The following is a 26,755-nucleotide window of genomic DNA, read 5'->3' as shown; positions in this document are numbered from 1 at the left end:
ACTGCCCAATCAACGGTCATACCATTGGGGAGGCATGTGATTTATTCTGCAGCAGAACAAGGACCCCAAACATACAGCCAATGTCAATAAGAACTATCATCAATGTAAAGAAGAACAAGGAGTCCTGGAAGTCATGGTTTGGCCCCCACAGAGCTCTGATCTAAACATCGAGTCTGTCTGGGATCTGGGAAATCTAGAGCTTGGACCTTCTTGTTCCAAGCCAAAAGGATTTTGTTTTGCAGCAGTCTCGAATGAAAATGAACATAAGGAACGGCCTCGAATTAAGCCACCATCTTTCCCAATAACCTCATGCAAAGCCCAATAGGAGGATTCTTCTTTGCTCTGACCACCTGAATCCGCTCCTTTATGGTGCTGATCTTTACCTGGGGCAAGAATACCCTTTTCTGGGCTGTATCTATGATCAGACCCATGTATTCTAATCTCCTTGATGGTTTTAAGGAAGATTTCTCTAGGTTGAGAATCCAACCTAGGTATTTCAGGTAGTTGACTGTGGCGACCATACTTTTGTTTAAGCGGGCTACCGACTGTTCTATCAAGAGCAGATAGTCTAGGTAAGCTATAATTGTTATACCTTGAGCCCTTAACCTCTTCCCGCCGAGCGTACGCAGATGTGCGTACTCGGCTTCCGGGGGGTATAACGGGATGATGCCCACACCTGCTGGCATCATCCCAGTACCGTTTTTTAGAGCGGTCGATTGGCTTTCCAGCCATAACAACCAATGAAGCTAAAAGCCGTTCGGGTGTTATGCCGGAGGAGCGGGAGGGGACGTCCCCCCTTCCCGCCACCTCCCGCCGCTCTTACCGATGCTCCCGCTCGATCGGGAGCACCGATCTCACATCCGCCGCTTCCAGCGGCTAGGGAGGGACTGGAATGACGCCGTAAGTGGGCTTTGCCAGATAAGCTTGCATGTCGTTCCTGTTTCAATGAGGCCACTAGAGAGAAGGAAGCAGATGCAAGAATGGCTACGGACCTCATTAGGGAGTCTGTACGGGAATCATTACTGGAGTCAGCAATGCCAGCTTTGAATAGAGCGGTTCCCAGCACATCTTCTGCGGAACCTCACCTCACCCAAGCATCAGAGTCTTCCTCGGAGGGTGAGAGTCAGGAAATGTCAGCCGGCTTTGACTTTTCTCTTGTGGAACCCTTTGAAAAATCTGTTAAAGAGGCAATTGGCTGGCAGGAGGACACAACAAATCCCCCTAAGGTGCGGAAGTATTTTCCGAATTTAAAAAGGGATCCGGAAACATTTCCTTTCATTGAAGAACTCGAGGATCTCATCAAGGACGAGTGGGAGAGATCAGATAAAAGAGCTAGCCTTTCCAAAAATGTATCCCTTAAAGGAATCAAAAGTGAAACCCTTAATAAATGCTCCCATCGTCGACTCTTCGTTAATGCGTCTTGCCCGTCACGTGACATTACCGATCGAGGATGCGGTCTCTTTCCGGGATGTTCTTGATCGAAAGATGGATTTAGAATTGAAAAAAGCTTATTCTACGGCTGGGGGAGCCTGTAGGCCAGCGATTACCAAGGCGGCAGTGGCCAGAGCCATCTCAGGATGGGCATCCAGAGCAGAGAAGGACCTTCAGGATGGCGTCGAGATGGGGAAAATAATATCTTCTCTGCAGGAAATCAGACTAGCAGGAGATTTCATGGCAGAGGCCTCGATAGATGTTATAAGATCTTCTGCCAGATCAATGCTGGCTTCGGTAACGGCAAGAAGAGCTCTATGGCTAAAACCATGGATAGCAGACCCGGCTTCCAAAACTAATTGGTGCAGGATTCCGTATGATGGTTCGAACCTGTTCGGTGCCAAATTAGATTCGGCACTCTCCAAGGTGTCAGGAGGGAAATCAGGTCTGATTCCTTCCGATAGAAGACCCAGGGCACAGAGAGGTCCAGCTTTCAAATGTAATCTGCCAGACAAATACCTGGAATCGAGATCCTATCGTCCGGGTAGGGAATTTAGAAGGGACTGGAAGAGCACAAAACCTTCCTTTCTCAGGTTTCAGAAGTCCAAGGCTACCCTGGCTGGGGATCAGCAAAAGTCATTTTGAAAATTCGCCCGCCCACCCGGCTCAGGTGGGCGCCAGGCTAAAAAGCTTCTTCAAAATTTGGGCGAACTACATAAAGGACTTATGGACATTATCCACAATCAGATTCGGTCACAGATGGAAATTCAAGAACAGTTTTCCACCAAACCACTTCCGGACAACCAGACTTCCGTCTTCACTATCCAAGAGGAATCTATTAATAAAATATATAACAGAGCTGAAACAGAAGGGAGCAATTCTAGAGGTTCCATCGCACCAAAGAGGGAAGGGGTTCTATTCCCCTCTGTTTTTGGTGAAAAGGAAGACGGGCGACTTGCGACCCATGCTGGACCTCAAGAGACTCAACAGAGGCATCAAAGTGGAATCCTTCAAAATGGAAAGTTTACAGTCCCTTCTCCTAGCAATAAATCTAGACGACTGGATGTTTTCTATAGATTTGTTGGACGCTTATCTTCATGTTCCAGTTCACCCGGTTTTTCAAAAGTTTCTGCGATTCACTATAAAACAGCACAATTTGCAGTTCCGGTGTTTTCCGTTCGGCATCTCCTCGGCTCCCAGGACATTTACCAAAGTTCTGTTGCCACTAGTGGCTTTTCTCAGCGAGAAAGGATTACGAGTTCCCCACTATCTGGAGGACATCCTGCTGTTAGCAGAGGATCAGGAATCTCTGATTCTCCACCGAGAGATTCTCCTTGCGACACTTCAGAAGTTTGGGTGGATAATCAACTGGAGGAAGAGCAGTTTACAATCTACACAGAAAATGGTCTTTCTGGGGGAAGATCTAGACACCAGGTTGAACAGGATACAGCTTCCGCAGGAGAAGGTCAAGCCTCTAATACGGAAAATGCAGAGACTGTTGTCAACAAATCAGTTGCCAGCCAGAGCCTGCCTGAGTGTGCTGGGGTCCATGTCAGCAACCATACCTATGATACAGTGGTCACAGTGGCACATGAGAACTCTCCAGAACTCATTTCTCAGGCAGTGGGATGGAGTATCGATGCATCAGATCATCTTTATCTCCAGATCGGTGAAGCAGTCGATATGGTGGTGGACACACCACAGCAATCTCGGGAGATACATACCAATAGTCCCTCCGGATCCAGAAATAGTCACTTCAGATGCCTGCCAGATGGGTTGGGGAGCCCATTTTCAGGATCAGGCAGCCCAGGGACAGTGGCATTTTCAGGTGTTAGGCCTAGTCTCAAACATTCTGCAGCTCAGAGCAGCTTTCCACGCCTTGAGAGCTTTTGCACCACTCCTGAGAGGCAAGAATGTGGTTATCTGCATAGACAACAAAGTGGCAGTGTCCTATATTCAGAAGCAAGGAGGTACCAGGAGTGTCACTTTGATGGAGGAGGTTCGGCCCATTTTAGAATGGGCCCAGATTCATCTTTCGAGTTTAAAAGTGGTGTATGTTCCAGCAACGCAAAACATATTAGCCGACTACCTAAGTCGAGAAACTTTATCCAACAATTGGTCCCTGAACCCTCTAACCTTCTCTCTTCTGACGGAGGTCTGGGGGATGCCAGAGATAGACCTAGCAGCCCCTCCAGCAAATACCAAATGCCTCAGGTTCCTATCAAGAGGGTCGTTCCCATCGGCAGAGGGGGTGGATTGTCTGAGTCACCCATGGAACTTCAGGCTGGGATATATTTTTCCTCCAACCCCGTTAATTGCAAGGTTTCTGTCCAGACTCCGAAGATCCTCAGCGACGGTAATCGCAATTATTCCACTATGGCCGAGGAGGGCGTTGGGTTACCACACTTCTGCAACTCAGCCTGCAACCTCCTATTCCTCTTCGGGTAATTCCGTATCTTTTGTCCCAAGGTCAGTTCCTGCATCCAGCACCGGAGAGGTTGCACCTGATGGCCTGGAGATTGAGAGGGCTAGGCTGAGAGCCCAGGGTTGCTCTCAAGAGGTCATATCAACTCTGATGCAAGCCAGGAAAGTTACGACCAATGCCATTTATTTTAGAGTTTGGGAAAGATTCTGCTCCATGGCTCAGCAGAATGGCATTTCTCCGGAGCCTGCTCATATTCTGGAGTTTCTCCAATCAGGGGTCAACAAAGGCCTGAGTCTAAGTACACTCAAAGTTCAAGTGTCTGCCCTATCAGCCAAAACGGATACGAAGTGGGCTTTTTATCCATTAGTAATCCAGTTCTTGAGGGCTTATCTGAAGATCAAACCTCCCAGGAAACCAGTCTTTCCATCTTGGGATTTATCAGCAGTTCTCCATGCTCTAGCTTCACCTCCCTTTAATCCATCTGTAGAAATCTCTCTATGGGACTTGACTTTAAAGCTGACTTTCCTTATTGAAATTACATCAGAAATCCAAGCATTGATGATCTCGGAACCTCATTTAGTTCTCTTTACCGACAGAGGGTGTCCTCAGGTCTGGTATGGATATTTGGGGGGGATCCCTACGTCATTTAAAAAAAAAAATTTGACGCAAGGTTCCCCTTAATATCCATACCAGACCTGAAGGGCCTGGTAATTGAATTTGGGGGAACCCCACGCTTTTTTTTATTTTTATTGATGACTTTCAATGACTGTTCTCTGTATTACGGGGAGCTGACAATTCATTATAGCCGTGAGTGATTTTAAATGACTTTTTTTTCCCTGCAGAAATTACACTTTGTGCAGAGACAGTTCTAAGCACGGGAAACATGTGCCCTTTCACAGGCATACTATAGGCACCCCCCAGGTATGAAATTTAAAGGAATATTACAATTTTATTGTTTCACGTTAAGCATTATTAAAATCACTGCTCCCGAAAAAACAGCCATTTTTAAAACTTTTTTTTGCATTGATACATGTCCCCTGGGGCAGGACCCAGGTCCCCAAACACTTTTTATGACAATAACTTGAATATTAGCCTTTAAAATTAGCACTTTTAATTTTGAACGTTCGAGTCCCATAGACTTTAATAGGGTTCTAAAGTTCACACGAAGTTTAGGTCTGTTCGCAGGTGGGTGTTCGGCTCATCCTTAATCCTATGCATTAAGGTGAAAAAACTTCTGACATTGACAGTTTTACTCATCTGAGCCCATTTGTTCTCTCGGCAGAGGCGCACTCACCCTCTCTGCCCAGGATTCTCGGCTCTTGTTAGCATAGATTGATAGCAGCACAGCCATTGGCTCCCGCTGCTGTCAATCAAATCCAATAACGCAGGGGCACAGGGGGGCAGGGCCGAGTCTGACATTTTGCGTCTATGGACGCAAATGCTGGACTTGGGAGCATGCCCGCAAGGTAACCCCCCCCCCCCCCCCAGGAGAGAGCTTCTCCTAGGGGGTTATACAATGCGGGGAGGAGCTGATAGCGCCACTGGGGGACCCCAGAAGCTGAGGATCGAGGCCACTCGTGCAAAACAAACTGCACAGTGGAGGTAAGTATGACATGTTTGTTATTAAAAAAAAAACAAGGGTTTACAATCACTTTAAAATCTGTTGTGAGTTGCAAATTTTGTTGGGATTTAATGTATATGGATTGTACCAGTGTGGAAGCGATTATATATTGGTCAGATTTCACTACCTATTTTTTGTTTAGTTTATGGTAACTAATAAATATAGTGTGAACTGAACATGTCCCTACAAAAAAAGAAAGTGGATACTTACTGTTCTTACTGACCACAATGCTGAATTCCACTCTGATCGTGGGGAATCATTGCCTAAAATTTTCTTCAGAAACCGACACTTCCAGTAGTGCCGACATCCTGGTCCCTTGCAGAGCTCAGTGGTTTCTCCTGCCAACCCTACAACACTACTATATCCTGTAATGACGTACACTCTTCAGCTCGCTTATGCAAGGAAGGCCGTAGCCTTTAGGTGGAAACAAGAGATTCCTCCAAGCTTGGCAAACAGTAACCTGACACTATATCTTACATTGTACACTCGTAGAGAATGTACAAACACATTTGCAAAAGTATGGGCAACTTGGATACACAAACCATCAACATTGACCCATATTATTTGTTGTCCCCAATAGGTTATTATTACCATGGAGCCCAAAATCGGAAATAACTGGGTACTAACATTTATAGGTAAAGTTGATTCAGGAAAAATCCGATTGCCTCTTGGGGGGATCAGGAAGGATTTTTTTTCCCCTGCTGTAGCAAATTGGATCATGCTTTGCTGGGGTTTTTCGCCTTCCTCTGGATCAAGTTATGATTAAGCACCAGCAAGGATGTGAAACGCATTAGCTACAGATGTTGCTTGTGCCTCCTATGCTGTATGGACTGTCTTTTATACCAATAAAGATTATTGCATTGGAGTGCTGTTATCTGGAATTTCTTCACTACATTCCTCTGGATCAACTGTGGGTGAAGGATTGTGTATATGGGATTGTATGTGTTTCTTTTTTTTTATTGGTTCAAATAGATAGACTTGTGTCTTTTTTTTAACCTGACTAACTATGTAATTACACTATATGAACGCACTGACAAGATTCATGGTTGATCTAATTTTACCTTTCAGTAACCAAAAATGATCTAATGCCCTGTACACACGGTCCGAAATTACGACGGAAAAGGTTCGACCGGATTATATTGTCGGAAAATCCGATCGTGTGTGGGCTCTGACTTTTTCCATCGGAAATTCAGATGGAAAAAATTTGAGAGCAGGATCTTACATTTTCCGACAAAAAAATCTGATCTGACTTTTTCTGATCGTTTGTAGAGAATTCCAATCGGACAAAGTGCCACACATGCTCAGATCAAATTACGAGACCAAAGCTATTGGCTACTAGCCTCTACGTAGTCCCGTCATAAAGAACGAGCGTCATCACATTCCAAACAATCGGATTTTCTGACAACTTTGTCCGACCGTGTGGATGCAACACAAAATGAATGGGAGAAAAATCACACAGATTTTGTTGCCGGAATGTGCAACCGTGTGTATAAGGCATTACAGTGGTCCAACCCTCCCCTATTGGGACAAGGGCACTTTTCAAATTAAAATTGTTTTGTTTTTGCAGTTTGCTGTATAAAGAAATGAAAAACTTCACACACAGTGTATATATAAATATATATATATATATATATATAATTTCCTGGGCAACTCAGCTGGGAGGTATTGCCACATCCCCCTTACAGCCTGGACCTCGCTCTGAGTGATTTCTACCTGCTTGGACCCCTTAGAGAGTTCCTTGGCGGCCGGTGGTAATTAGAGCATCCCCTTCCCCTGCTCACTCTGTGGGCATCATGGCGGCGGCAGCTACCCTTGCTCTCCGCGGTCTCCACCGTCATATTGTAACACACCCCTGTGGGCTCGTAACACAATGCTATGCGCCCCGAGCCCATCCTATTCTGAAACCTTTTAGAGCCTCTGGCTCTCAGCAGGTGCTTAAGAAAACCACCCCCAAAATCCCCCTCATTGGAATTCATGTATCCTGATAGACGGGGTGGCCGTGAATGGGGGGTCTAAAATGACCCTAATGGATGGGCCTTGGAGGTCAGAATTTTAGCACTGATGACGAAGTGAAGCAGGCTGTCCTAGGATGGTTTAGGCCTACTGAAAAATATTTCTATGCCGCAGCTTTCCAGGCATTAGTTAAACACGGGGATAAGTTTATAAATGTAGCAGGGGTATATGTGGAAAAATAAATGCAGTTTCCACTCTTTAAAATGCGTTCTTTTGTTATATAAATTCAAATGTCCTGGTTTGACGTGAACACCTCTTGTGTGTATGTATGTATATGTATATATATGTATATATATATATATATATATATATATATATATATATATATATATATATATATATATATATATATATATATATATATATATATATATATATATATATATATATATATATAAAACTGTGTTTATATACTGCAGTTTTAGATGTGAACACAATCCCCTACTGCCACCTGTTGGTGGTTCTAAGTATAGCATGAACCTGTGTTCATCTTTAGGACTTCCTCAATTCCTCCATATGGATAAGACACAATAACACACATGTTCAGGATAGAATGGTGATCATGCTGTACCGCTCTCCTTCACCTGTTTTTCACTGCATAAATGTGACTTTTTTGGCCAAGCTTGCCATGCATACATTTATGCAGTGCAGTGATAAGCTAGCTAGCTAGATCAGAATATTATGTTTGGTGTCTGCATCAATTCCAGGCTGACAAATCCATCCTTAGATACAGGTTTACAATAAAGCAGAATTCCAGGTATGAAGTCCAGCTTGTAAACATGTATGATCCATACCTGGAAGATCTCTGTGGAAGGTGGAAATCACTGTAGTAGTCATTGCTATTACAGTGTCCGCCTCTAGTTTCCGGGTCGTGTGCTGAGCGACTGCCCTGCTGCTTAAAGAACAAGAACAAAGAATGCGTTCCTCACGTAGCACAGGCACCATTAAAAAAAAATTGGGGGAGATTTACTAAACTTGGAGACCTCAGAATCTGGAGCAGCTGTGCATGGCAGCCAATCAGCTTCAATTAACCGCTTGCTGACCAGCTGCCACAGTTGTACTGCGGCAACATGGCTCGGCTGGGCTAATCGCCGTTATGTTATGTTGCTCCCTCTAGTGGCCACTAAGGGCGTGCACGCAGCTTGCCCCCGGAGCCGATGCGAGTGCCTGGCTGTCTCAATGACCGCCAGGCTCCTGCGATCGCTGGTAACACCGCGAGAACCGGGATCTCTGTGTGTAAACACAGAGATCCCGGTTCTCTGAGGGAGAAGTGACAGATCGTCTGTTCATACAAAGTAGCCCCAGCATTGTCACTCATTTGTCACTCTATAGTATTCACCTTTGCTCCTCCTCTAGCAGTTACATAAAAGATCAAGGGTCAGAGGAGCTAGGCCAGCAGAAACATTAAAGAAATTGTAAAGGCATTCTATGCATTAAAATAAAAAACCTTCTGTGTGCAGCACCCCCTAATACTTACCTGAGCCCCATCTCTGTCCAGCGATGTCCACGAATGTCTCGGCTGTCTGAGACTCTCCTTCCTGATTGGCTGAGACACAGCAGTGGTGCCATTGGCTCCCATTGCTGTCAAAGTCAGTCAGCCAATCAGGAGAGAGAGGGGGTGGGGTCGGGCCACAGGTTTGTGTCTGAATGGACAAAGGGAGCTGTGACTCAGCTCGGGTGCCCCTATAGCAAGCTGCTTGCTGTGAGGGGCACTCAACAGGAGGGAGGGGCCAGGATCACAGAAGAGGGACCCAAAAAGAGGAGGATCTGGGCTGCTCTGTGCAAATCTACTGCACAAAGCAGGTAAATATAACATGTTTGTTATTTTTCTTGAAAAAAAAGAGACTTTACAATCACTTGAATTGCACACTCCCAGAAGAGGGGAGGGCTAAGGCAATGCTAAGAGGGAGGGGAGGGGGTTATACTAGGATGGAGGGGGCTGTTCTAGGAAATTGACTCTTCCTGGAGTAGTCACATTTTCCAGCAAATTCAAAGGGACATAAAAGCGAATAAAACAATGTTAAGGAAAAACACACTGCAAATAAGCATTCAAAATACTCTGTTTTTCTGTGCTTTTAACTATTTTGTAGGTTGGCAACAGGGTATCTTTAGGTAGACCTTCAGTCAAAACTGAAGTGTGCTGCCCCAACAGGCTTAGAATTTATATAGACTTTTTTCTTAACTATTTTCTATGGACGTTTATGTTTAGTTCACATGCTGCCAGTGGTAATGCACTTGTTTTCATATGTTCTTTTTCCCTTATGTTATGACACACTTCCTTTTTCCTGTGATTGTACTTCCTGTGTCATGGATGCAGCTAACAAACCACATGTAGCAGGGCACATGTATTCTGTATTGTAAGCTACAGACAATATCATCTTTTGAACTCATAAATACTAGACCTATTCATCAGTTTATATCCTGTCATCTGCTGTAACCTGATGTTCAGAATAAAAGCACATTTGTGGATGGAATCAGTATTTGGTGAGTTCAAGCTATCTGATGAGGATTGTCCTCAGTGATTATATCTTATACAGGCCAGGCATAGAGGTCTCACAAGGGATAACTCGCTTCACAACAATCACAGTCAGAATATAGAGGGTCTGAGAAAGGTTTAGAACATTGGTTGAATTTTTAATTGCTCCCTGTTTCCTCAGCGGGAATATTTTTGCTCTCTTCCTGCCCCAGTGACCTCACAGGAAACGAGGCAAAGCTCCCAGATAGGGATATACACAGCATTAAAAAGCTGGAAAAGATTCTAACCCCTCCACCTAACCCCGATCATCCAAAAAAGAGGCCTTGTGTCTTCTCGCTGGCCAGCTTGCCCTTCGCTTTCTGTCTCACTCACCACAGAAACAGATGAAGAAATCTCTCCAATGAGGACATAAAAAGAAACTGACAAGATCTTCCTCTTTTTTACTGCATTGGAAATGATCTAAAACGTGCTTCAAAATAAACTCTACTAATCTCATGGGATGTGTCTTTGCAAAATCAAAAAACACAAATACATTCCCTTTTTTCATGCACCCATAAACCTCCCCAAGTACAAAGGAACTGAAATCAGGGGCCTCACTTTACTATGAATTAAAAAAAAAGTGCAATCAATTGACTGAAAATGAATTAAACCCAGTGGCAGCCCGTGCATTAAGGGCTCACGGGAGCCACCTGAATTACAGCAGCAGGGGGTGGTTTTGAATCACCTGATTAGAGCCATAGGCTCTAATAGGCATCAAAAAAGCTGACCTGCGAGCGCCATGTTGGGCGCTCGCAGGTCACTTAGCTGTGTTAGAAAAGTGAAAGAATATTCACTTTCGTAATACTAAACCACCTCTCTGCCAATCAGGTGGTCAGAGCTATTACCCGGCACCTGATTCGCTGAAACAACAGGCGCTGTGATTGGATGGAGTTTGATGGCACAGTGGTGGCAATTGATGGGCACAGTAGCTGCGTTTAATTGCACAGTGGCTGTGTTTGATGAGTACAGTGGCGGCAATTAATGGGCACAGTGGCTGAATTTTATGGGGCACAGTGGCTGCATTTGATGGGCACATGGCTGCATTTGATGGCACTGTGGCGGCAATTGAAGGGCACAATGGCTACGATTGATGGTACAGTGAGGCTGCAACTGTGGGTTTTTTTTAGGTTTGCTTGCGCCCCCCCCCCCCCCCCAAAAAAAAACATTTTGGGCACCAGCCGCCACTGATTAAACCTAAACCAAATAGACATCAAGTACAAGCAGGGCTCAAGTCCTGCCGGAACGCATTAGAACAGAGTTCCTGTACTTTTTCCACAACAGGAACTCAGTTCCCGTTAGAAGCCGCATCCTGCAAATGTCTGAGTAACTGGTTGCTAGGATGAGCAGCGCCTCAGAGAGAGAGCAGCCCAGTCACAGACACAACACCAGACAGAACCACACTTACTGCTGGCAAGGATCCAGCCTGTGCCCACTGCCCAGTCAGTGCCAGACAGTCCCAGGGCCTTCGCCGACTACTCCCGCAGCCGCTGTAGCACATTGCCAGCAGTGCAGCCCAACTCTGAGCTCCCAGACTTCTCCAGTTCAACTTCTCCTCTCCTGAGCTGAGCCTCCGAGTCCTCCCACCCACAAGGTCCGCCATGAGTTTGCCGCCCGCCAGAGCCATTGACAAACTTCCAGGTTAGTGTGTTACACACACTTTGTTAGTTACAGTGAGCATGCTCCCGCTCCATTCTGCTGCTGTCCCCCACTCCCCCTCCATTCTGCTGCTGTGTCCCCCACTCCCTCTCCGTTCTACTGCTGTCCCCCACTCCCCCTCTGTTCTACTGCTGTCTCTCCCACTCCCCCACCGTTCTACTGCTGTCTCCCCCACTCCCCCTCCATTCTGCTGCTGTCTCCCCCACTCCCCTTCCGTTCTGCTGCTGTCTCCCCCACTCCCCCTCCGTTCTGCTGTTGTCTCCCCCACTCCCCCTCCGTTCTGCTGCTGTCTCCCCCACTCCCCCTCCGTTCTGCTGCTGTCTCCCCCACTTCCCCTCCATTCTGCTGCTGTCTCCCCCACTCCCCTTCCGTTCTGCTGCTGTCTCCCCCACCCCCCCTCCATTCTGCTGCTGTCTCCCCCACCCCCCTTCGTTCTGCTGCTGTCTCCCCCACACCCCCTCCGTTCTGCTGCTGTCTCCCCCACTCCCCCTCCGTTCTGCTGCTGTCTCCCCCACACCCCCTCCGTTCTGCTGCTGTCTCCCCCACTCGCCCTCCGTTCTGCTGCTGTCCCCCATTCCCCGTACGTTTTACTGCTGTCCCCCCCACTCCCCCTCCGTTCTGCTGCTGTCTCCCCCACTCCCCCTCCATTCTACTGCTGTCTCCCCCACTCCCCCTCCATTCTACTGCTGTCTCCCCCACTCCCCCTCCATTCTACTGCTGTCTCCCCCACTCCCCCTCCATTCTACTGCTGTCTCCCCCACTCCCCCTCCGTTCTGCTTCTGTCCCCCACTCCCCCTCCATTCTGCTGATGTCCCCCACTCGCCCTCCGTTCTGCTGCTGTCTCCCACTCGCCCTCCATTCTGCTGATGTCCCCCACTCGCCCTCCGTTCTGCTGCTGTCCCCCTTTCCCCCCACGTTTTACTGCTGTCTCCCCCACTCCCCCTCCGTTCTGCTGCTGTCTCCCCCACTCCCCCTCCATTCTGCTGCTGTCTCCCCCACTCCCCCTCCATTCTACTGCTGTCTCCCCCACTCCCCCTCCATTCTACTGCTGTCTCCCCCACTCCCCCTCCATTCTACTGCTGTCTCCCCCACTCCCCCTCCGTTCTGCTTCTGTCCCCCACTCCCCCTCCATTCTGCTGATGTCCCCCACTTGCCCTCCATTCTGCTGCTGTCCCCCACTCCCCCTCCATTCTGCTGATGTCCCCCACTCCCCCTCGGTTCTGCTGCTGTCCCCCATTCCCCCTCCGTTTTACTGCTGTCTCCCCAACTCCCCCTCCATTCTGCTGCTGTCCCCCACTCCCCCTCCGTTCTGCTGCTGTCCCCCTCCAGTTTTCCTCTGTGTCCCCCTCCATTCTGCTGTCCCCCTCCGTTCTTGTGGGGACTATTCTGTTAGTTTGACAAGTTAACTTTGTTTTTGTAAACTGGACTTTACAATAAATGCTGCACTGTATTTTCTGTGAAATATATATGCATATGAGCGTATCCTTTTTTTTTTTTTTTGATGGGGGAATGGATCTTGGAAGGGAATTCCCACACTTTTTCCCCAGGACTTGACCCCTGAGTACAAGGACATATAGGGCAACTTGGTTTCCCATAAATAAAGTAAGAGGTCAGTCCTGAGACTGATTATTAGCTAACTTGTGTTCCGCTGTTGGTTTACTTACTGGGAATTATATTCACCATGACAACCTGCGCTAAGTTTTGAGAAGTACGACCAACTACTGTGATCAGTTATTGCATGGACTTGTTTTGTCCCTGAAACTAGGATGTGAGCCGGATTCTATTTAATAAGATTGCTTTTTCAGAGTGGATACTATTTCATAGCCATGATGTTAACTCTGTAACCTAAAAAATATATTTACAAATCAGTTGATTTTTGTATAAGGATGGCATATGACAAATAGAGTGGAATGTGGTTTGCTGGCAATCACTCTTGCTTTGCAGTGCCAGTTTCTGGGGTTAAATCAGAACTTAGCCCAGATTTCAAAAACAGAAAGGATTTGTAATGCAGAAGAGACAGACGTCTGTAGGTGGCCCTGTTACAGCAGCTGCTGTGTAGAGGAAATAGAGGTTGAGAGCAGAAATCCCAACCGGCAAAAACATTTCAGGGAGGCGGGCGTGGCTTAAGCCGTGCTCAATGTTGGGCGTGGCTTAATGGTCTGATTTAATAGAGTCTGAGATGACTTACATGTGAAGAATGTAGTAATGTAAAATAAGGAATATACAGTGCGGAGTGTATGGCAGTGGGTAGTATGTGCATGTGAGGAGTGTGGAGTGTACAACGGTGAGTAGTATGTGCAGGATGATCTCAGTAGGGCAGTGGACAGTGTCAGTAGTCCTTTATTTTAATTATATTTTTTTTTATTGTATTTTTTTAATTATTTTTTACAATTTGCTTTTTTATTTTTTGTTTTTCACAATAATTAGGGGTGTGTAGTGGACAGTGTCAGCAGTATGTCAGTAGTTTTTTGTTTTTTTATTATTTTCTCAATTTTTTTATGATTTTCTTATTTACTTTAAATCATTTTTTTTATATTTTTTTCACAGTGCTTCTGGGGAATAAAAGGCAATTTTTGGAGTGAGGCTGTCCAGAACTTCTTCCTATTTTCCATTGTTTCTGGGGAAGGGGTGGAGAGTATGTGGCGGTGATGGTGTCCCCTGACATCTCCTCTTTGAGACAGGAAAAGGGACTGAGTACACAGATTCCCCCAGTCCCTTTCTCAGCATTGAAGATGAATGGACAGAAGACAGCGGCTCCTGTCCATTCATAAACTGAGCAGAGTAAACACACAGGTTACTCTGCTCAGTTTTCACAGAAGCGGTCTCGCTCACTGTGTCCAATTCAGAAAAGGAAGGGGCCGGTAAATGACCGGTCCCTTCCTCCACTTGCCATCCCGACAGATCCCCACAGCTGGCAGGAGAGGAGAGAAGGGAAGCTGGCTGCGGTGGATGAAGGGGGCGGAGGAGGAGGACAGGGAGCCGGAGAAGAACAGGGGGGAGTGAAGGACACGGAGGGGAGTTGTGGAAGAACGGGGGGGGGGAGCAGAGGGGGAGAAGAGCAGAGGGGGGCTGGAGGTGGAGGATACAGGGAACAGTCGGGGATGATCAGTGTGGCAGGAGGGAGAGCTGTGATCACCGATCTCCCTGTATAGCTGACAGCCACGGGAGGGAGAGAAGGAGAAGCGGCTGTCAGCTATACAGGGAGATCGGTGTTCACAGCTGTCCTTCCTGCTGCACCGATCATCCCCGGCTGTGAACCAGGGACAATCCAGGATCAGCCCCACAGCTGGGATATTGGGCAGCACAGGTTCCTGCTGAACAGGCCAAATTGTGATCCATGTATGGCCAGCTTTACTGCTTCAGTGCAAACAATATTTTCTGAACAGGTCTTTCCAGGATGCTTTGTGTGCTGGAGATAATGATCACCAGGACAAATAGAGGTGGTGAATGTCCTTGCACTTACAATATTGCAGTATAATACACATTATATATGCCAGAAAAGGTCTTGTCTATGTGACAGTACAGATTTTGCACACAAAATCTACAGAAAATATCCATAGCACATACCTCCCAACATTTTGAGATGGGAATGAGGGACACCTACTAACAAATGTATGTAGGAAAAGGACACGCCCCCTGCCATGCCTCCTTAAAGGAGAATTAACCAAAAAAAAAAAGTTTATTAAATCCACAAGGGACTTTTTTTTAACCACTACTATTCCTTTATATTGGCTTTTAAAATGTACAAATGCAGCAATTTATAATTTGATGAAAAGTTTAGCACCGGGAAACACTTTTTGAAAGTTAAAGAGTACATTTTATATACAACTATATAGATCAGACCAAAATGAGGGACAGATGAGGGGGAAAGAGGGAAAGAGGGACATTGCTCCAAATCAGGGACAGTCCCTCGAAATCAGGGACAGTTGAGAGCTATAATAGCATGACCTCAGTGAGACGTTATTTCTGGTTGGTTTGCACCATGTAAACATTAGTAGAACATTTGGCTCTCAAATGTAGTCATGTATGTTTTGAGCTGAGATCCATAGCAGGGCTGCAGTGTACATAATGAGCGACCTCAGATGCTTTACTAGAGGTCTAGATAACCTCAATGCAATGCCACTGCTTTTATTTGCAGAACTGGCAGGCTCCCAAATTACACAAAACTTGGAGACAATTTCTAGTATGAAGTAGCAGGAAACAATATAATATCTATACAGGGAACTTACTGCTTGAGGTTTTGAAATGCTAAAAACTGCAAAAAAATGTGGTTATTTTCTGTAAAGGGTCGTGTTCCAAACTAATATTTCAATATAGTGGAGTCTAGGGGGTTGGGCAACTGACAACTTTTACGTGATTGTTGGAGATCTTGCCATAAGATCATTTATTAAACCAGAATTAGTACCTGAAATTTGGTAACCAAAAAGCAACCTTCTGGCATCGGTTCTGATTAAGGATCTGTTCTTTCCCAGCATGACCCTGTCCCTGTGCACAAGGCCAAGTTTATATAGTTTTAGCTACTTTTACATGATAAAAACAACCGATTGAACTGTGTTTTTACTGTCCTCCAGCAACACACTACAAGCAGAAATGGGGGGTTATTTACGAAAAGGAAAATCCACTTTGCACTGAAAGTGCACTTGGAAGTAAAGTCGCTGTAGATCCGAGGGGGACATGCAAGGAAAATAAAAAACAGCATTTTAGCTCGCCCGTGATTGGATGATAAAATCAGCAGAGCTTTCACTCATTTCAGATCTACCCCTTAGATTTATAGAGACTGCACTTCCAAGTGCACTTTCAAGTGACCTTGGAGTGCAAAGTAACAACAAGGGGTGTTGGCGCTCAGCAAACCAATGTGAATAAAATGATTAGGGATTGAACAATTGATAAAATTAATACAAAAGAGAAAAACCATTAATGGCATAAATATGAAGTAATTGTAAGGCCAGTGTCCAAACAGAAAAAAGTTAAAAGTACTTGGGATGTAACAAATGTCCAATCACTGGTTCTTGCTTGATAGATGGGCAATAGATGCATGCACTGCCACGGAAGGCTGCTCTTCTCCAGAGTGAAGCCGACTCAGAATCATCAGAAAAAAAGTAAAATAGGAGAGCGCAATTCAGTTAAAAGTGCTTTAATTGGTAGTAGAACATAATAGTATCACTTACATGTATAATGCAAGGAGATGTACACGAAAAGAAAGCTGTAGTCAAAAGCGTGTGTCCAAAAGTTCATACTTCCCTGTTGTAATAACCACAAGGCGCCAGGGGGGGGAGCCCGGCTATGTCTCACATAGAGAAATGCAGAGCGGCTCGTGGATACAGCGTGTGACGTCGGCGACTGCAGGAGTAACACAAAACGCTTTTCAGAGCATGTGCGAAGTCCGTGGGGCACATGCACATGCCTTTCTCAAGTGTAGCCTTGCATTATACATGTAAGTGATACTATTGTGTTCTACTACTAATTAAAGCACTTTTAACTGAGTGGCGCTCTCCTATTTTTCTTTTTTTTGCAGTGCAAAGTGGATTTGCCTTTTGTAAATAACCCCCATGGTGCCAGTCGGTAGAGTACACTTTGCCATGGCTGTGATACTTTGTGCTGCAATTTCAACAAGACATGCCAAGTTTGAAAGGCAGCACCGCCTACTCAAACCCTCTTATGTAAGTAAATGGGGGAGTGGGACCACACTGCAACCACAAGCCAAACGCTTGCAAAATTACCATTTGTATAGCTCCCAACTGTCCCTGATTTCAAGGGACTGTCCCTGATTTGGAGCAATGTCCCTCTGCCCCTCTTTCCTCCTCATTTGTCCCTCATTTTAGTCTGATCTATATAGTTATATATAAAATTTACTTTTAATCTTTCAAAAGTGTTTCTCAGTGCTAAACCTTTCACCTAAACGCAAAATTGCTGCATTTGTAAGTGTTAAAAACCAATATAAAGAAAAGGGGTGGCAAAAAAAAGTCCTTGTGGATTTAATTCTCCTTTAAAGGGGTGTGTCAGTGGGGCGTGTCCTATGCCTACATACGTTTGTAAGTAGGTGTCCCTCATTCCCATCTCAAAATGTTGGGAGGTATGCATTTGCAAAAGAAACATGTAAAAAAAATCCTCCGGGACTGTGACATCGTAAGGGGGTGGGGTCACCATGTGACATCAACTGGTGACCCCGCCCCTTGTCCCTATATAAGTCGCCGCGCACTGCGTCCCTGGCATTGTGGCCGGAGAGAGCGTCGAGTCAACATCTCCAGAAGAAGAAGAAGAAGAAAAAGAACAGAAGGCGGCGGCGGCGACGACGACGACAAAAGACTGGGCCACCGCTAGTAAAAGAGCTGGAAGAAGAAGCGGTGGCCCGGCAAGAAGAACCGAAGAGGGGGACAAGACCCCCGAAGTTGGAAGAAGAGGGCGGCGCCGAAGAAGAAAGCCGGGCTCCTCCGCTAGTAAAAGAGCTATCAGAAGATAGCGGAGGAGTCCGGCGAGAAGACCCCCGAAGACGGAAGACCCCCGGAGCTGTGCAATAAACTATTTTAACCCTGTGTTGTGTTTTTTTTACTTTTTTTCACAGGTGAATGGGTAGGGGTACATTGTACCCCATACTCATTCACATAGGGTGGGGGGGACGGTATCCGGGGGCCCCCCTTATTAAAGGGGGCTCCCGGATTCCGATAAGCCCCCCGCCCGCAGACCCCGACAACCAACGGCCAGGGTTGTCGGGAAGAGGCCCTTGCCCTCATCAACATGGGGACAAGGTGCTTTGGGGTGGGGGGCGCACGCAGGCACCCCCCATGTCGAGGGCACGCGGCCTGGTACGGCTCAGGAGGGGGGGCCACTCGCTCGTCCCCATCCCCTTTCCTGGCCGGCCGGGTAGCGTGCTCGGTTTAAGGGTCTGGTATGGATCTGGGGGGGACCCCCACGCCGTTTTTTCGGCGTAGGGGGTTCCCCTTGGAATCCATACCAGACCTAAGGGCCTGGTATGCTCTCGGAGGGGGAACCCACACCAAATTTTTTTCATAAATTTGGTGTGGAGTTCCCCCTTCAGAGCTAATAATTCTGTCAAAGTCGCCTCCGTATAGACGGAGATCCGACTTGGAGGCGACCTCCATTGAAATCAATGGGTACCAGTCGCCTACAAGTCGGATTGAAGTAGTACAGGAACCTCTTCTGAAGTCGGAGCGACTTCAGTAGCGTGCATTAAGATGGCTCTCATTCATTTACATTGATTTTTAAATGTTGTCTGACTTGAGGCGACTAGGGGCGACCTGAAGTCGGATCTGAGTCGCCCCTGTGTGAACCGGCTCTGAATGTCAGCAGGAGGGAGAGGTGGAGAAGCGGGGGGGGGATGAAATTGGTTCTTTTATATGCAGCCACCCACGTGCCAGGCCCTGGCGTTCCACCACCGGGCTCAGAGGAAAGGGGGGCCCTTCACGGTTTCTTGCATTGGGGCCCTAAAGGTTCTAGTTATGCCTCTGAGGTACACCAAATCAAGTTGCTCTTTTGTGAAGGAATTTCATTCCCTGTGTAAAGACATTGTGGTATAGAGGCAACGTCCAAAAATAAACAGAAACAGTAGATGCGATTCTTTCGTCAGTGGCCAGGGGCAAGGTCAACTTGTCACAAGGCATTTTTTGCATATTTTCCATATTTGCTTTGAGAGTCACAAATGACTACTGGTTAACAAGTTCTGCTTGCAATTACATTGTGGCTGTGCAGTGTAGTTTTCCCCTAATTTATCCATAGCTTTCAACTGTCCCTGATTTCGAGGGACTGTCCCTGATTTGAAGCAATGTCCCTCTGTGCCTCATTTCTCCTCATTTGTCCCTCATTTTGGTCTGATCCATAAAGTTGTATCTAAAATGCCCTTTTTATCTTTCAAAAAGTGTTCCCCAGCGCTAAACCTTTTCTTCCAAATTCTAAATTGCTGCATTTGTACATTTTAAAAGCCAATATAAAGGAATAGTAGTGGTAAAAAAAAGTCCTTGTAGATTTAATGAACCTTTTTTTTGGTTAATTCTCCTTTAAACCATTCAGCCCCGAAAGATTTTACCCCCTTCCTGACCAGAGCACTTTTTGCGATTCAGCACTGTGTCACTTTAACTGAAAAATTACGTGGTCGTGCGACGTGGCTCCCAAACAAAATTGACATCATTTTTTTCCCACAAATAGAGCTTTCTTTTGGTGGTATTTGATCATCTCTCCGGTTTTGATTTTTTTGCGCTTTAAACAAAAAAAGAGTGACATTTTTTTAAAAAGAACGCATTATTTTTTACATTTTGCTATAATAAATATCCCCCAAGAATATATAATTTTTTTTCCCTCAGTTTAGGCCAATACATATTCTTCTACATATTTTTGGTAAAAAAAAAAAAAAATCGCAATAAGTGTGTATTGATTGGTTTGCGCAAAAGTTATAGCGTTTACAAAATAGGGCAGGGATATGCATTTAGCGGACCTCCAGCTGTTGCAGAACTACATGTCCCATGAGGCATAGCAAGACTGACAGCCACAAGCATGACACCCAGAGGCAGAGGCATGATGGGACTTATAGTTTTGCAACAGCTGGAGGTCCGCTAATTGCATATCTCTGAAATAGGGGATAGTTTTATGGCATTTTTATTAATATTTTTTTTTTTACTAGTAATGGTGGCAATCTGTGATTTTTATTGTCACTGCAACATTATGGCGGACTCATCGGACATTTTTGACACATTTTTGGGACCATTGTCATTTATACAACAATCAGTGCTATACAATTGCACTGATTCCTGTGTAAATGACACTGGCAGTAAAGGGGTTAACCACTAGGGGGCAGGGTAAGAATTAAGTGTGTCCTGGGGCGTGTTTCGAACTGTGGGGGAGTGTAGCTACATGTGACACCTCACTGATGTCTGCTCCCAATCACAGGGAGCAGAGATCAGTGACACGGTTACTAGGCAGCTGGGTTAAATTCATATCTCCCAACATTTTGAGATGTAAATGAGGGACACCTACTAACAAACGAATGTAGGCATATGACACGCCCTCTGCCACACCCCATTAACCAGTTCTGGACCGGCGCACGCTGATGTAAGTCGGAAGAATTGCATGGACAGGCAAATGGGTGTATAGGTACGTCCCTTTAAATTTGCCACTGGCCGGGACTTCCGTGAGTCAGGTCGCGGGTCCTGCAGACTCGATCGCCGCGGGGATACCCACGATCGTCTCACGGAAGTCCCGGCCGGCGGCAAATTTAAAGGGACATACCTGTACGCCCATTTGCTTGTCCGTGGAATTTTTCCGACTTACATCAGCGTGCGCCAGTCGAGAACCAGTTAATGGGGTGTGGCAGGGGGCGTGTCATATGCCTACATACGTTTGTTAGTAGGTGTCCCTCATTCCCATCTCAAAATGTCGGGAGATATGAATTTAAGCACTCTACATAAAAAATAAAAAATACAAGAACTTTGATAGGCCACTTGCTATCAGATAACATATTTTTTGAATATGACAGTCATCACTGCTCATCTTACTATTTCATTCATTGGGAGTTTATAAATACAATTACAATTTCTGAAATACTTATCTCCATTGTTAAAGTACAATATAAAATAATGCGACAGAGCTCTTGAATCTGTGCGGATTTCAGCCTACTTAAATCTAAGTTCACTTTTTGAATAAAATTGACTTTGCAGACAAAGAGCCCAGCAGGTTAAAAAAATTAAAGATGAACTAAAGGCTTAAAGTGATATTAAACACACCCTGTTTAATTTACATTATCCGTTCTGTTCTCGTATATGGATGATGGCACTGTAATTATTTTAATTAAAAAAAAAATCTGAAGCCCCATACACACTATTAGATTTTGAAGGAAAACATCAGCAGAAACTCTGATAAGTGTGTATGGGGCTTAAATTCCCTTTTCCTCATGGATAAACAGCTGTCAGATGACCCTGATCATTCCCAGCCTGTCTGCAGGGTAACATAAGCAGGAGGAGCTTCTAGTCCTGTGCTGCTGCTTTGTCAAAAAACAAAAACAAAAAAAAAAACAGCCTTTGCAGAGTAAAAATACATAAATAATATCAATAAACAGTTTTAAATGGTCAATTGTACAAATATACATTTGAAATTAAATCTTTATTAATTCGTGAAAATAACATGGTGTGGGTGGATTTCTGCCAGTCACAGGCTGTGCCACGCCCCTCCAGCCTAGGTCTTAGAATACCAGGGAGGTGAAGCCACCATTAATCTGCATGTAATATCTTGACCTCGTTGTGTTTAGCTGGTTAGTGGGCATGGAGGAGAGAGGAAGTGGACTGTTATTTACCACTGTGTATTTGCCCACATGTGTGACTCTATAGTCACACGGGCTGCTCAGATGTGATAGTAAGGAAATGCTCAGCACAGAAACTCACTGAAAACTGAGCATTATTCTCTAGGGTGTTAGAAAAAAAATGTATAATGTTTGGGGGTTCTAAGTAATTTTCTAGCAAAAAAAACGTTTTTAACTTGTAAACAACAAATCTCAGAAAGAGGCACGGTCTTTAAGTGGTTAAAACATTTACAAGTCGATCAACAACAATTTAGATTCCTTCTGTATTGAATTGTATTGTAAGTGTACTGTCTGCACTCATGTTGTAAAGCGCTGCGCAAACTGTTGGCACTATATAAAGTCTGAAAAATAATAATAATAATAATAATAATATTAATAATAATAGATCCCACACATCCATGACTACAGAAATCAAAGTTAATGTTCCCCTGTGTGATTTCAACACCGGAGACAGATAAAAGCACACACTGGCTGATTTTTAGACAAATACTTCCAATAATAAATAAAAAATAAATAATTCAATGCATTCAAGATGTTACCTTCTCTTCTGAAGCTTCTTCCCTGAATAATAAATGCTTGCTCCATCGAAAAGGGTACTGCATAAGGTAGGTGAAAGCTGGCATCGTTGAATTCCTGACGCTGGAACCGGTAATTGCAGCCTCTGGTTAAGTAATAAGATCAAGCAAATTCCCAGTCGTGACCTATATATATTAATCCAATTTTCCTAGCTCATATAATACTGTGCTCCTCGACCACATGCTAAACAGTCTCTGTGCCTGGGTAGTTTTTAAAGTAAGTTTAAAACCAGACAATCAAGTTAGGATTTCACAGTGAAGACTTTGTCACGCCTACTGAGTTTAAAGTTAAGGAATAATTGGATTATTTTACAAAGCAGGTGTAGTAGACAATGCTACTGAGAAACTGGAATGCAACTTCGCTTCTTTAATAAAGATAAAAAAGGGCCCAAAATAAAATTCAATAAACAAATTTGACAAGAAAAAAGGTCCCAAAATGATTAACTTTCTACATAGGCAGACGTTGGCAGACGTTACAAAAAAAAGAACAATAGAAAAACAAAGAACGAAGGGCGCCCTGCCCGGGAGAAGTGTAGTGTAAATCTTAAAAATTTCTTTTTTTTTTTTTAATTGGAAAACAAACAAAAAAAAACATAAAAAGGTACAGTACATAAAGAATACAACGGGTAGGGAGAGGAACAATTGTTTGGGGTAAGTCCTTCTAAGCTAGTTATACAGGTCCTGCTACATTGGCAGTGCCTCAGATGTACTAATGAGCAACCCAGGAATGCCTGCCGCTATGCGAGATTGTAAAGCCACAATAATTAAAGTGGTTGTAAACCCTCCCCCACAACTTTGTCCCATGTAAATCAGCATAAAAAAACTGCTTGTAGATATCTCCTTACTTGCTTAGTATTGTTGTAATCCTTTTTGTTCTTTAGAATGACGTCACTGAGCGTTAAGGACGAGCTCAGACGTGTTTGCAGGCTCCACGTGCAGAGCCCGCCAGGAAGTCGGCGCAGCTCTGCGCTAATCACAGGCAGTGAGACATTGGCCCGATGTGCAGCTGCAGAGATCGGTCAATTTCTCACTGCCTGTGATTAGCGCAGTGCTGTGCTGACTTCCTGGCGGGCTCTGCACTGGAGCCTGCAAACACACCGGAGGAAAACCTTACTGAGCATGACCAGATCTCCCCTGATTTACAGCACACTCTCTATGTGCTTGTCTTTCTGTTATCAGGACTTCCTACAGCACACTACTGATATCCCAGGAGACAACATAATCACTCAGAGCTTCCTCCTACACCCCATGTGACCACGTGACATCACATGCAGTGTACATTACTGCAGTCTTATCAGCTGAAGCTGGATAAGACTCAAACAGGCAAACATTAGACAATCTGCACAAGTAAATACTATGAAATAAAACAAGTCAGCTATGAGTAGGGAAGCAGGGTTGCCATAGAAACGTTGGATTGAGAAGGAGGCTTGGTTAACAGTACAGGAAGTGCTCAATGTAAGGGGCGGTGTAGTGTCACAGTTTGCTGCCTATCACAGGATGGTGCGGAAGTGACGTTGTTGCGTACTGCGCATGCGCGATGCGTTCCAAACGCTCGCGCCGTGCGTTCCAACATAGTTTCGGCAATACAGTTCAGCGAAACCATCACATAATGTTACGGAAGTGATGTTACACACAACACAAACACGGGCCACGTTGTTGCGTACTGCGCATGCGCGATGCGTTCCAAACACTTGCGCCGTGCGTTCCAACATAGTTTCGGCAATACAGTTCAGCGAAACCATCACATAATGTTACGGAAGTGATGTTACACACAACACAAACACTGGGCCGTTCGTTACAACACTAATACTTCCCTTGTTACCTAGTAGGTTTTGCATTGCTGGGACTTGTAGTGCCTATCCTGAGCTACATGCTTCAATGTTCAGTGTCCTCATCCCTATCCCCATGCTTCAATGTTCAGTGTCCTCATCCCTATCCCCGAGCTTCAATGTTCAGTGTCCTCATCCCTATCCCCGAGCTTCAATGTTCAGTGTCCTCATCCTTATCCCCGAGCTTCAATGTTCAGTGTCCTCATCCCTATCCCCCTGCTTCAATGTTCAGTGTCCTCATCCTTATCCCCGAGCTTCAATGTTCAGTGTCCTCATCCCTATCCCCCTGCTTCAATGTTCAGTGTCCTCATCCCTATCCCCGAGCTTCAATGTTCAGTGTCCATCCTTATCCCTGTGCTTCAATGTTCAGTGTCCTCATCCCTATCCGCAAGCTTCAATGTTCAGTGTCCTCATCCCTATCCCCGAGCTTCAATGTTCAGTGTCCTCATCCTTATCCCCGAGCTTCAATGTTCAGTGTCCTCATCCCTATCCCCCTGCTTCAATGTTCAGTGTCCTCATCCTTATCCCCGAGCTTCAATGTTCAGTGTCCTCATCCCTATCCCCCTGCTTCAATGTTCAGTGTCCTCATCCCTATCCCCGAGCTTCAATGTTCAGTGTCCATCCTTATCCCTGTGCTTCAATGTTCAGTGTCCTCATCCCTATCCGCAAGCTTCAATGTTCAGTGTCCTCATCCTTATCCCCATGCTTCGATGTTCAGTGTCCTCATCGAAGCAGGGGGATAAGGATGAGGACACTGAACATTGAAGCTCGCGGATAGGGATGAGGACACTGAACATTGAAGCATGGGGATAGGGATGAGGACACTGAACATTGAAGCACAGGGATAAGGATGAGGACACTGAACATTGAAGCTCGCGGATAGGGATGAGGACACTGAACATTGAAGCACGGGGATAAGGATGGACACTGAACATTGAAGCTCGGGGATAAGGATGAGGACACTGAACATTGAAGCACGGGGATAAGGATGGACACTGAACATTGAAGCATGGGGATAGGGATGAGGACACTGAACATTGAAGCATGTAGCTCAGGATAGGCACTACAAGTCCCAGCAATGCAAAACCTACTAGGTAACAAGGGAAGTATTAGTGTTGTAACGAACACTTCCGTAACATTATGTGATGGTTACGCTGAACTGTATTGCCGAAACTATGTTGGAACGCACGGCGCAAGTGTTTGGAACGCATCGCGCATGCGCAGTACGCAACAACGTGGCCCGTGTTTGTGTTGTGTGTAACATCACTTCCGTAACATTATGTGATGGTTTCGCTGAACTGTATTGCCGAAACTATGTTGGAACGCACGGCGCGAGCGTTTGGAACGCATCGCGCATGCGCAGTACGCAACAACGTCACTTCCGCACCATCCTGTGATAGGCAGCAAACTGTGACACTACAGCGGAAATACACTCCACTGTGGACTCAGAAAACAATATCAAGCTCAGGGCTCTGAGCTTCAGCAAAAAGGCAGCCTTCAGCAAGAAGAAACAGGAGCCATGCTGGAGGCAATTTACAGCAAACATTAATTTTGGTAGCATAATTATTAATGTGGCATGTATATTTCTTACAACAGAACATTCTTTTCATCAAGTTAAGGGTAAAGTTCCACTTTAAATGTATCCAAACCCACGTGTGATACACAGCTTTAAGGCATGTTTGTTAACCACTTCAGCCCCAGAAGAATTTACCCCATTTCTGACCAGAGCACTTTTTGCGATTCGACACTGCGTCGCTTTAACTGACAACTGCGTGGTCGTGCGATGTTGCACCCAAACAAAATTGACGTCCTTTTTCCCACAAGTAGAGCTTTCTTTTGGTGGTATTTGATCACCTCTGCGGTTTCTATTTTTTGCGCTATAAACAAAAAATGAGACCACAGTGGGGGTGATTTACTAAAGACATGCGCCTGTGGTGCAGTGGAGAAATTGGAGCAATTGCACAAAAAACGGGACTCAAGACATTTATAAAAAATGATGGTGCACTCACATGCGCCAAACCATATTTTCATAGGAAGCGCTATTGCGCACTTGCACAATCTTATCAAGTCTTTTTACACTTTTCTTTCAGCTACTCAACTGCACATGCGCATTGACAAAGCACTCCATTTTATCCTCGCCTGACAGGGCGCACACATTTTAGCTTGTTAAATATGTGTGTTGCGCACGGGCGCATCTGCGTTCTCCAGAGTGCACAACTGCTTATACAGTACATGTGATGTAACAAAAGTTGAACACTGGGAAACACTATTTGAAAGATAAAAAGTGCATTTTATAGTTGGGAGCTATGATATCAATGTGACTTTTCACACTGGGGTGGTGTGCTTGCAGGGAGTCCTGCAAGCAGCATCTTTGGGAGCTCTGCATA

At 45.3% G+C, this 26,755-nt stretch overlaps 1 protein-coding gene across 1 annotated transcript in view; it reads right to left on the bottom strand.

Moving 5' to 3' along the window:
* ATP2C1 (ATPase secretory pathway Ca2+ transporting 1) overlaps nt 1-22,726 on the bottom strand; it is a 204,974-nt gene extending 182,248 nt beyond the window's left edge. The window contains exon 1 of the mRNA XM_077491506.1: nt 22,504-22,726. Within this exon, the coding sequence (XP_077347632.1) occupies nt 22,504-22,587 (84 nt within the window). The 5' untranslated portion in view covers nt 22,588-22,726. The remainder of the gene's footprint in view (nt 1-22,503) is intronic.
* Nucleotides 22,727-26,755: the final 4,029 nt, after the last annotated feature.

The sequence above is a fragment of the Lithobates pipiens genome, unplaced genomic scaffold, assembly GCF_037356315.1.
Source record: "Lithobates pipiens isolate NorthernLeopardFrog02 unplaced genomic scaffold, aLitPip1_a1.2 Scaffold_19, whole genome shotgun sequence".
NCBI lineage: Eukaryota > Metazoa > Chordata > Amphibia > Anura > Ranidae > Lithobates > Lithobates pipiens.
This window is presented reverse-complemented; position numbering and strand designations above follow the sequence as displayed.